This window comes from Tamandua tetradactyla, chromosome 7, assembly GCF_023851605.1.
Source record: "Tamandua tetradactyla isolate mTamTet1 chromosome 7, mTamTet1.pri, whole genome shotgun sequence".
Taxonomy (NCBI): domain Eukaryota; kingdom Metazoa; phylum Chordata; class Mammalia; order Pilosa; family Myrmecophagidae; genus Tamandua; species Tamandua tetradactyla.
In genome coordinates, this window is record NC_135333.1 from 96,793,756 (window position 1) to 96,808,218 (window position 14,463).

Sequence of the window (14,463 nt, forward strand, 5' to 3'; positions counted from 1 at the left end):
AGAAACATAAGCTTGTAAATGAACGAAGCAGAATCCCCAATAATGACATTTTTTTCCATAAAAGCAAAAGTACACTGATGATTATTTTAAAGAAATGTGATTTGATGAAATGTACAGCTATATACTTTGTATATAAAAGCAGTGCCACGAGAACCAGATTTTTAGAGGTTCTCAGCTCATATAAAGAGGAGATACAGATCTTAGTAAGACAGAAGGAAAAAAAAGCTTAATAATAAATAATTTTTCCAATATTACCAAAATATTGATGCCCCAGAATTAAGGATATAGATGTTTGCTAAGACCTGCTTGGACTTTGAAGACAGTTTATCCATTTCCCTTAGGAGTAAGTGAAAGCAAGCATAAGGTATATTGATGATCATGTGAAAATGGGACTAGAAATAGTAAAAGCTTGCTGTTCTTCAGTGGGATGTCAATGTGGAGGAAGGAAAAAATCCTCTCATTCATCCTTCTTCACTTGGGCTAATTCTGAATATATTAAGGTTCAATTACTTTTCTCACAACTATAACTCTTGAGGAAAAATTTCCACTGCCATATGCCTCTAAATTTAATTATTTATATAATCATTATAAAATTTCAAAGTTATAATGTTCACAAAAGTAATAGCTTAACTAAATTAATTGGATAGTCATTTGCTTTGTATGTTTAACCAAAATCTAAAAAGCCCCCTACTCATGGTAAGCCTTTATCATAGGCTCAAAATGCCTTTATATTTAAGGGAAACCATGATGTAATTTTAAGAAAATTCTACTTAACTATCTATTTTTTATTAATCAAGTAACTTCAATGAAATTTCTAGTTACTTATCTACTCATTGTCCCCACATCCAAAAAAATTGAAGAACCCAATAATTTATCTTTTATTTTAGTATTTTTAGTCCCAAATTGAAGTTGTGTAGAAATGTAAAATTAGAACAGTGATAATGTAAATCCTTATTAAAATCATTTAAATTAAGGTTACATCTACACAGTTGTGGTGTGAGCTTAAATGCATTGGAATAGCTGTGATTTCTGAACCTTGAACCTCATAAGCATTTGCATATGGGCCAGCAATTACAGACTTACCAAAAATTAACCTAAATTCAGTTTAAAAACTATTATGCATATTCAATCTCAATCTATCTGAAAAATAACATGTGACATACAAGTTATCTGAAAGTACATGAAAAACTAATATATTGCTTTATAGTTTCCCTAAGCATTCTAGTTGTAAATCATATTGTGCATTAAGATGAGTTTAGAGAGTAACATACTTCGGGGGGGTGGGGGTGTGTGTAAGTGGTTAAAAGACTACCAAAATCTGATTTTCTAAAAATTGCACATGATAAATTTTCTAGTTGTACTAGTGATGCTGAAGTATATAATGGTACTAATAAAGTATTCCCTAAGGGTAAATTTATTAGTGATGGCAGCAGCAGCCTAAGCCTTCATATATTTTATTAAAATATGGAATTAGTCAACTTGATTGGCAGAGCATCAGTAGAAATTATAGTGCTGTACTTTCTGTGCTGCTATTGTGGTGGAGATGGTGATGCTTGCTATTTATTGGAATTAAAGAAAATAGTAAGAAAATTAAGGGAGTGATTCATAACTCCCTTAATGTAGAATAACTTTAATTGGGATTACTTGAACTTCTCCCTTTAACCCTCTGTGAAGGAATCTAAAAATATAAACAAGCTGGAAGCATGCTATTCTCACTGCAACCTTAGAATAATTGACACCATCTGGACAGTGCTGATTAACATTCAAAGTAAATGATCACTATTCCATTCAATGTCCATGGCTCCTAACAATAACACATTGCTGATTAAACAAACAATGAGTATAAGAATCAACTACTGGAAGTGTTTTTATTTAGGGATCTAAAATAAAGGACACAATTTATAAGATTCTTCTTTAGAGAAATGGCGAGTAGCTAATATAATTAAAGATTATATAAAAAGTCCTTGAATCCAATTCATAGGTCTCCATTCATATAGACAATTTATTTGCAGATTAAAGTATCTTATTCTAACTGTTGCACAAATGGAAAATATAAAGCAATGTTGCACATTTTTATCTCACATCCCACCTAGAATGCCCTCTGTAGAGATAACCATTGAATATACATATGTTCCTATATTAAATTGAATACCTCGCTTGAGTGGTTTATATTTTCACGTACGAGGAGAAAATGATCCATGCAATATTTTAGATTTATTTTTCCCTCCTTTTGGTTCTCAAGGAAAAGTTCAAAATAATTACAGATATAACTTCCTTTAGTGCTTAGGAAAAGCTCAGAACCTTTCCTACAATTCATATGCTATATTTCACCTTAAAGTGATACAATTTTGCAATTCTAAATGTGTCAGGTGCTAGTATATGGTTTCCAACATATACAAATTTTCCACATTACCAGCCAATCTGAGACCCATATAGTGTGTGATCACAAAAGGAGAAGAATCCATGGATTTTCCATAGCATCATCTGTTAGATGACCCTAAATTAGGTCTTCAAACTTAAATACTCTCATTCCTTCCACTGTACCCCTTTCACTGAGTCTTATCTTCAGGGTATCACTAACGTCACTGAAGGCATTTCAGAAGAGTTTATACACAATACCACCACAGAGGGCTTTAAGATAACACTACTTTGTGTATATTGTTTAGCAACCATACACACGGCAAATGCCGGCACCAAGTTCACCCAGCCCCTTACACTGACAGTTGAGTTGCATTCACTGTTAGAATCATAACACCACCTAAACAATTGGAAAAGACTTTCAGCTGTGTTTATTCATTCAAATTATTGAAATTTCAAGCTTGTCGACAGCAACAATTATGTATCATTCCGCTCCAGCAGTCAAGCAGCAGCACCTCCTCAGGTTCTGCCAAGGGGAGTCAGAAGCCCCTCCTGGCTCCTATTACCGTGATTAGAGAATTTGAAAATCCTGCATAGATTCCATTTAAATACTATTATGTAAAGTTAAACTAAATCCATTCCCACTGTCATCTTCTCCTTTGTCTGCATGCGAGGGAGTAGGAGATTAGTGTTCTTTCCTTCCCCCCTTTTCACCCTGGATGCCCCTGACAGCCCTGCTTCGTACTGAGCTTGGCGGCCCAGGTCTTCTTTGTTGCCCTGGCTACCCTCAAACTCAGACTCCCCGCCAGCAGAGCAAACTGAAAAGGAAGGGCAAGGGAAAGAAACAAGTCAGCATGCTTAAAGCCTACCATTCCAACTGACCCCAGAGAAGGAATGGCAGCCTTCCAGCCCGTTGCGGAAAATTCTGAAACTAGCATTTGTTTGCCCTCAAAGAAACAAGTGATGCTCAGAGAGGGCTTTGGAAACCCCGCAGCCCACAGCTCTTGGAGCTCATCTTCTCGATTCCGCCACTGCGCAAGTAGTTAAAACCCATTCTCCCAAACATGACCCAAACGGTGGCTCTGATGCTGTCTGCCTCTGATACGGTCACCTCCGCCACTCCCTCTTTGGCCTTGCGAAAAACCCGTCACCCGAGACTTCTTTCCACCTCTAAATTTCTGTCGGTCAATGTCTTCCTCCATCCCATCCCATTTCCTTCCTCCAAGTTTCCTGAAGAGGGAGGATGCCTAGTGCTGGAGTGCATAGGACAGTCTTCTATTTACTCGATAAGTGCCCTGAGCCCTAGTTGTCGCCTCAAACATGGAATCAACAATCCCTGCTGTTTTGCCAATATTGTCGTGAAAATCTAGTAAATCGAACAGTGAAAAGGCTTTGGAAATTGCCTAGTGCTCTACAGGTTGCAGCCCCGGATTACCCCTACGGAAATCCTTTCTGTCCTCTGAGACCAAGGCAGAACGAGCTGTGCGTCCACAGATTCTCCGGCCGAACCCCCTAGCCAAGCCCATGACCCGCGACCCACAGGGCTAGTGAGGGCAGCCGGAGTCCCGCCGGAGAGCCGCCCCCGCCGGCACCCGCGCCTGGAGCTCCAGGAGGGAGACGGAAGGCGTGGGTGAGCGCAGAGAGAGGGGTGCGCGAGCAAGGGAGCCAGTGACAGCGCTGGCAGGCAAGAAGCAGACCAGAAACGTGGAAGAAGCCGGGCAGGTGGAAAAGAGGAGAAAAAACAAACACCCCCACGCTCGAAGTCGCCAGTTCCTGAGCAGAAGGAAGCAGGGAGGCAGGAAGGCGCGGCACCCTAAAGATGCCCCAGACGCAGCACAGGAGGCGCAGGACCCTGGGGCTGGGAGATGGACGCACGGATCGCGGCTGAGCGCTTGGACCCAAGCGGAGCCTTCCCGTGTTACCTGTGCTACCTCCGCCCTGGCTGCCCCTGTCCGGGGGGAAGATGCCCGAGCACTTCTCCCATTCCACCTGGCCCGCAAAGCACAGCTCGGTGACGATGTGCAGCGCCTTCTGGCACAGGCTGCTCACTCCGTCCTCTTTGTGGAAACTCATCGTTTGGGTTTTCTTCTGGTTTTCCTCTTTCTTCCAAGTTGGCCGTCCTTTCCCCTTCCCGTTACCTCTAGGCTGGCTCCTCTTGAGCCCTAAGCCATAGCCCGCCCGCGGAGACTTTGGCCGGGGAGCGCGCTGGTGAAGAGCGGGCAACTCTTAGGAGCCCCAAGTTGGCCCCATGGTAGGGGCGGAGGGCTTGGACCAAGGCGCCAAGGCAGCGGCAGGAGCCCCCGCGAGGCGGCGGCGGCGACGGCGGCTGTGGCGAGGTTTGCACCAACTCTCCCGTCACTCGAGAGAGCCGAGCAGAGCAGGAGCGAGAGACCCGGCATGGAATGAAGAGGGGAAGGGGTGGGGGGTGGGGGGTGATGTAGAAAAGCCTAAGCCCACAACTCGCAGGAACGCCCCCCCGCCCCTTCCCGGCGTGTTTGTGTTTCTGGCGGGTGCCTGGCGGCGGCGCGACCAATCGCAACCCGGCGCGGGCCGGGGCCCCTGGGCTGTTGAGCGCGCAGCACTGGCTCGGCAGACAGCCGGGAAAGGGGCCGAAGCGGGAGGAGGGGCTGCCGCACACCCCGGCACCCCTCTTAGGCCCTCGTGTTGAGCCCTGGGTGCTCATCCTTTTGCGGACAGGGGGCGGAGGAACCCTCTGCGTTTTCTTTGTACTTTGCCCACCGTCAACCCTCCACCCCAGCCCCCTGTCTTTCCTTTAACTTTTCTACAGATGTATTCAACTCTCTGCGCTCAGATTGTTTTTTCTGAACGTCATTCCGGGTCATGCCCAAACGGATTAAAACTGAAAAAGTAAAAATGAATGAATAAATGATTAAATGAATAATCAAACCAGACCATCTTAAAGGGAGAAGAAAGCATTTCAAAATGATTTTTGAAGGGTCAGGATTTATTTTACATGTGAGTCTTTATTATTAGCAGTGAAATTCACCAGAAGGTATATTTCCTGTGCACCTGATTTAATTTTTCTTTATGCATAAATACTGTAAATAAGCAAATTCAAATTTGCCTTTGATTTTTTTCTTTTAATCCTCTTAGGTAGATTGCAAAACAAAATATGCTATTTGCATTAATATTCGGTTAGTAGTCTATTGATTAATCCGCACATTGGCAATTGAGAAAGCATTATTTGCCTTCACCAAGTTGCTTCTAGGTCTTTATCTCAGTCTGTAACATGAGGGACTTGGGCTCCTGTGTCTTGAGCTCACAAGCTCCTTTAATACTCTAATGCAAAGGAAATGCAAATCACTAATGAAGCGGACGCTACAAAGTAAAATTAATAAACATGTGCCACAGGGTTATAGTAAATACCTTTTACACTAAAATATTTTTTAAAGTAGAGCAGTTGCAAATTTATAGGAAAATCATACAGAAAATACAGAGTACACATATATCCCCTCCACACCGAATTTTCCCTAATATTAGCATTTTGCTTTAGTGTGATCCCTTTGTTACAACTGATGAAGCAATATTGCTATAATTATACTATTAACTATAGTCCATACTTTAAATTAAGGTTCATTATTTGTGGGCTTGTTTTTTTCTTTTACTTTTTAATTTTATTCTGGTTATATCTCCTAAAATTTCCCATTTTATCCCCTTTCAAATATATGATTCAGTGGTGTTAATTATATTCAGAATGTTGTTTCCATTGCCACCATCCATTACCTAAATCTTTCATTACGCCAAACAGAAACTCCATACCAATTAAGCATTAGCCGTACATCCCTTATCCCCACTCACCACTGGTAGCCTGTATTCTACTTTCTGACTCTATAAATTTGCATATACTAATTATTTCATATAAGTGAGATCATGCAATGTTTCTTCTTCGTTTTCAGGCAAAGTCTGATACCATATTACAACCTAAGGATGATTCAGGAGTTTTTAGGTAGGGGTTCTTATACTTTTGGAGTGGAAAGTCTTGGACTTGTGAGTGTTTCTATACTAGTAAATAGTCTTATTTTAAATTGCTAATCAATTCATGGTATATTATTTCCTTTGTACGGGAGTCTATGTAAAGCCTACTATAAATATTAGACATAGCAGTCTGGTAGATAAGCATTCATTAGTTGAATCATTTTGACTTGATTCATAGGACAATTGGTTAAAGTGGGCCTATTTTTTAACCATGAATTAAAACAAACTAAAATCTGTAGGCTTCATTTGTTTTTTCTTTAATGCCCACTGATTTGAGTAGTTTTTAGATCAGATTGTCTAAAGAAATAATTTCACTGCCAGTTGAAAATATATTGAGCATCTAATGTATGCTTGAAGCTAAGTAACACAATTTAATAAAGCCCTTTCTAATTGTCCTTGTCTTCTAGCCCTCCACAATCTATTGGACAGACAGACCCACATAAAACAATTTTCAATGCAATGCCATGTTATCATATTTACTATGAACAAATGGCTGTGTGGGAGGAACAAATGAGTAATTTATCTTTATACTACTTACAGAGTTTAATTGCCTAAGTGGAGTAATGCAGAAAGTCTTTCTAATGACCCTCTTACATTTCATTTCAGTGTTAAATATTAAGTAAACAAATTATGAAAATAACTTTCCTGGTATTTATTTAAGCTGTTATTGGTCCATTGCTACTTTTTATGCAGCTTCCACAACAAGCAGAGTTAATTTCACTCTAGATACTCATTTTTTCTCTTTGTTTCACATGGGCAGGCACAGGGAAACTAATCTGGGTCTCCAGCATGGCAGGTGAGAAATCTGCCTGCTGAGCCACCGTGGCCTGCCCTGGATATTCATTTTTATGAATTCATTTTTCTGAATTTTTTTTTTGGTTTGCTCTGAAATTAATACCATAAGATTTTGAATTTTTCATTGTTCTTTAGACTGTGTCTCACAGCTCATTAGTAGATTATTCAAACCAGTTTTTGATGTTACTTTTTTACAACTCAAAGATTTAGGGGAAAGGTAAAAACTGCATTCAACACCATTTTTTTTTCCAATACTGAAGGATAATGTAAATAATTTCAAATCACAATGTTTAAATTTTTATTGCTATTTCACCTATCCTTGGTTTACTTGTTTATTTAACAAGTAAACCAAGGAATACAGATCTGTATTTACTTCCCCACTTACACTGTAGAAATCTCTCAAAAGTGAAAGGAACGGAGATCAGGTTAGACTGACAAGTACGAAGCACTATTTGCATTGCCAAATGCTATGCTAGGCATGAATATCTTAAAAATTCAGCCTGCAGATGTCCCCATGACAGCTTCCTTCTGAATGACCTCTGCAATAAGTGGAGTAGAAACTGATTTGGAGGTGAAGAACCGAACAGAATTCCTGTATGATCTAAGTGAGACGCTTCAGTGGTAATTTTGAGCGTTCAACGCTCTTTGTAACTTCCCTGCTTGATCATTCCTTTTCCAATTCCTTCTTTTCCTTCCCATGTATCTTTCAAAACCCAAATGTGGGTGAGTTGGCTTCTTAGGTAGAGCTCTTCAAGGGAAGGGGAACTTGGAGTCCTTCCTAAGACTAGAGTTTAAATACTAACAAGACAGGAACTAAAAGAAATAGGTAAATGAGGGAATCTCAGAGCACCTACCTCAGTCCGAATGAACATTACAGACAAATATTAAATTTTAGCTTACATAAACCTTTACCACTTTGATTTTCTGCATTCTATAGGTAGCTCAAACTGAAAACAGGCGAATTCAAACATCTTGTGCACACTTGGGCCTGCTCCAATATTCACTACTTAATTCAGGGATAGGCATTGCCACTCAGTATCAACTGATAATGATGAACAAACTCATAATTTGCATGGAGAGGTATTGCTATTGAGAAGTCCAATTCCATTTGAATTCCAGATCCTTTTAATACAGCCTGATTCATTACTCTGGAAGGTTTGGTGTCTTCTCTTTTTCTTTGTGTTCACTTTGTTTATTCATCCTGATGGGTACTCAATGAACCTTCCAAACTAAGTTTCAGTTCTGAGGCCTTCGATTTTGAAGAATTCCGTTGATTTATTCCTTAAATAATTTTCTACCTTCCATTTTTCTGTGTAAGCCCTTCCTGGGACTACTTGTTTTTGGATTTTTGACTGCTTGCATTGAATTTCCAATTTTTGTTTCTTTTCTATTGCATAATAATTTCTTGGTAATTGGATACATTGATGATATGTGATACTATATTTCCCTAAATTATTTAATAATTTATATATTTTACTTAGAAATTCCACTTTTCAGAAGAAAGGAAGAAAAAATCATGTGTTCACTGATATCACAACAGAATATTTATCTTAAAGAAATATCATGAATGCATTGACTAATTTAGCAACAAAATATTTACTGAAATATAATTTTAAAAATTTTAGGTTGCATATATTTCAAAATGGAGGATTTATTAGATAAATTGTGTTATATCTATAAACTAGAACACCTTTCAGCTATTTAAAAAGTTGTTGGTGAAGAAAATACAGTTTTCAAAATATATTCACCATATATAGTAAAATGGAAAAAGTAATATTATGAAGAGGTAGGTACACACTTACTGCTTTACAAATATTAATAAAAAGCAACAAAATGCTCACAATAGTTATGTTGGAATGTTGGGTTTAGTAGCTATAGAGGGTGGGTGTTGACCATCACTTCCAGCCTCTTCTCACATGTTTTCCTGTGCAGTAGACACTGGTGAGCAAAAAATTCTATCTCAGATGCCACCGTAGCCAAGTTCTGTATAAAATTAATGTCCATTAACCTCACGCCATTGCAGGAAATTTGGGAGACACAGGTGAGGCAGAGGCTAGTTTTGTTGCTCCCACTGTTTCTGCTGGCAGACCTGGCCATTGCAACATTTGATTTTTTGTTTTTGCAGTTTAAGGGGTCCCAGTGTTTAGTGAGCCACTTGTCATCATGTGCTGTCATGAAGCGGGGCATGGGACATTCTTTTTGCTGATGTGTATTATAGCAGCACAGGCGCAGTTTCCTAGTTCTGGAAATGATGATGCCATTTTGAATACTTTCTTCTAATCATAGAAGAATCAGTAGCTCCCTGTGGTATGGCTTTTGGACTCATTCCTGAAAATGAAATCTAGACTCTTTATCTCTTCACCACTTAGAGTAATTCTTTAAGGCATAAAATCTCTTATGGTTTCCACTGGCAGGACAGATTCTGTTCTCTGGAATTTAAAACTGATTATATATACAATACAAATTTTCTATAACGATAATATATTATCGTTATATATTAATTAATATATGAAAAAATGATTCATAATTATAATAATGTGATAAATATAAAGCTTACAAAGAACTTCTTTTATGATTACAATCATTTTTAGAATAAGGTATTACAGTTTAGTAGTTAAGAGCTTGAGTTCTGGAGTCAAACAGCATAGATTCAAATCCCAGCACTGCTACTTCCATCTAAGGGTAAATTCTTAAGCAATAACTGTTCTCAAACATCAGAATCACTTTCTATAAATTAGGGATTATAACAGTTTATTTATGATGTGAGGTTTGAATGAGATAATATATGTAAAGATGAAATCTCAATGAGTAATATTTTACAGAAATTTGATAAATGCTACCAGCCTCCCAGTCACTCATAAACTTTCATAGAGCTCACATTTCTCCATTTTGGTCATAAGAATATCCATATATATCTTTCTGAAATGGTTTGCTTTGAACAACCTTTCATTTTGCTGCATTAAACTAAATAAAGATTTCTGTGCTAATCTCATTTAAATTATCATGAAAATATTAAATGAAAATTATTTTTCCTTTTGAGCTGGTAAATCATTATCATTGACATTGCTTAGGAAAACAAATTCCATTTTAGATTTAAATGATTTTAGGATTTTTTCAGCTCACTGATTGTTTAAAATAGAAAAAAGGGCCAGTCTAGTGTTCACAATACAGCAAACATCAATAACTATAATTAATCAGTCTATTCTTCTCTGGATGGGATGCACATACATAATGCTTGTAAAGTTAATAGCAAATCAGGGCATAGAGTGAACTTCCTAAGAATTAAAATAAGAACATAGCTCTTGATTTTTAAATGCAAGTATCCAGGATACACAAGGCAAATATTACCCTTAAATGTACACCTCGATATTGTGGGATTACAGATTGAACACTGAAAACCATCAGCATTGTTGGTCAACAAACTCAAAGCATCTTGTAGAGTATAGTTGATAGTTTCTGCTGATCTGGTCACATTGACTTTATTCCTCTTAATTGTCTAGGAAAAGGAGCACAATTTGTGGTCACAGCATAGACAGAAAGAAAACTACCTTTTATGGGGCTTAAATATATCACTTTGTTTTAATGGCATATACTAACCAAATGAACTGATCCACTAAGTTTAAATATTAACAAATTTCTGGTGTCCAGTTGTTTGGTCAAGCAAACACTGACCTGAGTTTTACCAATGAGGGTATTAAATGAATTAAATTCTTTAGTCAGTTGATTACATCTGTGGCTAATTACATCTACAATCAACAAAGGAGATTGCCTTCGACAATGTGACAGGCTTCTTTAACCAATCAAGTGAGGCCCTTAAAGGGAGAACTAATAATTTCAGCAGTAGGAAAGAAGAATTTCTATCTTTACTTCAGTCAGCCAACTTCTCCAGGGGAATTCATCTTGACCTTGATTGGAATTCCTAACCTTGTATCTTCTCCTGGGGAATTCAGTGTTCCCAACTTGCATCCTGCCATATATGGTTCAGACTTGCCATTCCTCATTATTACCTGAGCCAATTCCTGTAAGTTGTCTTATAAGGAATTCCTATAAGGTTTCTTAATATTTACATATATGGCCTGTCAGTTCTGTTTTTCTGGAGAACCTTGGCTAATGCAAAAGGCATCTGGATTGGGAAGGAATATGTACAAATATCTTTATTCTGTATTTGCAGATGATATGATATTGTATATTGAAGCTCTTAAGGAATCCATATAAAATCTATTAAAGCTAATACAAGAGTTCAACAACATTGCAGGATATAAGATCAATATAAAAAATAATTGTTTTGCTATGCACTAGCAATGAAAATCTAAAACTGTAATAAATTAAACACTTCCATTTACAATAACATCAAAAGAAGAAAATATTTAAAAATAAATTTAACAAAAAATGCAAGATTTGAACTCTGAATACTACAAAACATTGTTGAAAGAAATCTCAGTGAATGAAAGTATCTCATGTTTATAAGTCAGAATGCTTAATATTGTTGAGGTAGAAATACTCCTTAAATTGATCTACAGATTCAAAAATATCTCTAGAAAAATTCCAGTTTCATTTTTTGAAGATATTGACAAGCTATTCCTAGAATTCATGTACAAATTCAAGGGACACACAATGGCCAAAATAAATCTTGAAAGTGAACAAATTTGGAACATTCATACTCCCCATTTTCAAAACACTATAAAGCTACAATATAAACACAGTGTGGTACTGGAATAAGGTTAGATATATCAATCAATATGATAGACGTAAGAGTCCAGAAATAAACCCTTACATTTATGGGCAATTGTTTTTTTCCAAGGGTGCCAACACAATTCATGGGGAGAGAATAATGATCTCAAAGATGGTGCTATGACAATTGGCATCCTCATGCAAAAGAAGTATTTTGGAGTGCTTCTTCATACCATACACAAAATTAGCCCAAAATGAACCATAGATTTAAATGTAAATACTAAAATCATAAACATATTAGGAGATAACATGAGAGTACATTTTTATGCCTTTTGGTTAGATAATGGATTCTTAGATTGCTCGATTCCATTAATCATTAGAAAATTACAAATTGATGCAACAATGACATAACACTTCACATACAGTAGGATGAGTATAATAAAAAAGATGTATAAGTGGGGTGTAGATGTAGAACCTCATACTTTTCAGGTGGGAATGTAAATAGTGCAGCCACTTTGAAATCAATTTTGAAGCTCATTAAAATGTTTAGCATAGAGAATCATATCATCAACAATTCCACTCCTAAGTATCTACCCATGAGAATTGAAAACATATATTCACCAAAATTAGTACACAAATGTTCACGGTGGCATTTTTTTCTAGTAGCCAACAAGTGGAAATGTCTATCAACTGTTGAATTGAAAACAAAATGCATATATATCCGCACAATGGAATATTATTCAGCCATTAATACCATGATATAGATGGGCCATGCTTCCATTTGTTACAGCTTGCTAGCTGCCAGAATGCAATATACCAGAAACAGAATGGCTTTTAAAAAGGGGAATTTAATAAATTGCTAATTTACAGTTCTAAGGCCAGGAAAATGCCCCCAATTAAAGCCAGTGTATAGAAATGTCCAATCTAAGACATCCTGGGAGAGATACCTTGGTTCAAGAAGGCCTATGAAGTTCAGGGTTTCTCTTTTAAGTGGAAAGACACACAGCGAACACGGTCAGGGTTTCTCTCTCAGCTGGAAGGTCACATGGCAAATACAGCATCATTTGCTAGCTTTGTCTCCTGGCTTCCTGTTTCATGAAGATCCCCGGGAGGCATTTTCCTGCTTCGACTTTAAAGGTCGCTGGCTGGTAGACTCTCTGCTTCTCGTGGCTATGTCATTCTCTGCTCTCTTTGAATCTCCTTTATTCTCCAAAATGTTGCCTCTTTTATAGGAGTCCAGTAAACTAATCAAGACTCACCTGAAAGGGTGGAGACAGGCCTCCACCTAAACCAGCTTAATAGCCACTCTTGATTGAGCCACATCTCCAAGGAGATGATTTAATTAAAGTTTCAAACATACAGTACTGAATAGAGATTAGAAGAAATAGCTGCCTTTACAAAATGGGATTAAAACATGGTTTTTCTAGACTATGTACATCCTTTCAAACCAGCACACCATTTATATGAAATGTCCAGAATAGACAGAGTCTTAGAAACAGTAAGTAGATTAGTAGCTTCCTTGGACTGGTTGTAGGAGAGAAGAGGGATGGGGAAAGACTGCTAATGGGTGAGGGGTTTCTTTTGGAGTGTTGAAACAATTCTAAAATTATATAATGGTGATGGTTGCATACATCTGTGATTATACTTTAAAAATCATTGGAGTATATACCTTAAAATAGTGAATATTATGGTATGTGCGTAACTCAATGAATGAATCTATTATTTAAAAAAAGAAAAAAGAAAAAAACCTTCACTGCACATCCTATAGCCAGGAAATCTCCCTGGAGCTTGGGATATGGTACCTGTCAAAACATGTATATTCTTTGCACTCACAAAACTAAGCATTTTTCAATAAACATCAACCAAAATGGAAGGACTATGCTTCATGTTTGAACAAGTTATATCCTAAATGAAATTGTTACTAGTTGTTGTATTTGGAGGAATACTATACAGAAGGGGAAGGATTCTTGCTCTTACAATAGTATGTGAGGAGCTCAAAATATATTCTTGCCATCAGCATAATCAAAGGCTCTGGTGCTGGTAATGACAATAGTTACATACATAATATATAGACACACACAACTTTGAGGTCAAAGTAGTTTATAAGAAAGAGCATAGAAGACCCTCTGCCTCTATGTTCTTCTAACATAGAAGAGAAAATGAATCAAAGGTACTTTATGTTTTAATTGACTTTCTAGACAAAGACATGGATTGGGGCAAACTTGTTAGTTAATTTTAGGGCCTGATGATATGTATTTACTACTCAGTAGGGCTATAAGAGAAAGAAGAGAAAATGAATCAGAGTTACATTATATTTTAATTGACTTTCTAGGCAAAGAATTGGTTGGGGAAAACTTGGTAGTTAATTTTAGGGCTTGAAGAGAAAATGAATCAGATGTACATTATTTATTTATTTATTTTTGTATGCTGTAAGGTGGGGTCACCTTTCATTATTTTTCCATGTGAGTATCCCATTATGGCAGCACCATTTGTTGAATTTTTGTTTGTTTGGTTATGTTTGTTTGTTTTGCTTGTTTGTTTTTTGGGAAGTGCATGGACCAGTAATCCAACCCGGGTCTCCTACATGGCAGGCGAGAATTCTACCACTGAACTACCCTTGCACCCTCCAGATGTACATTATGT

At 37.5% G+C, this 14,463-nt stretch overlaps 1 protein-coding gene across 1 annotated transcript in view; it reads right to left on the minus strand.

The window, feature by feature from the left end:
• SYT10 (synaptotagmin 10) overlaps positions 1-4,431 on the minus strand; it is a 59,149-nt gene extending 54,718 nt beyond the window's left edge. Inside the window, exon 1 of the mRNA XM_077167953.1 lies at positions 4,281-4,431. Within this exon, the coding sequence (XP_077024068.1) occupies positions 4,281-4,431 (151 nt within the window). The remainder of the gene's footprint in view (positions 1-4,280) is intronic.
• Positions 4,432-14,463: the final 10,032 nt, after the last annotated feature.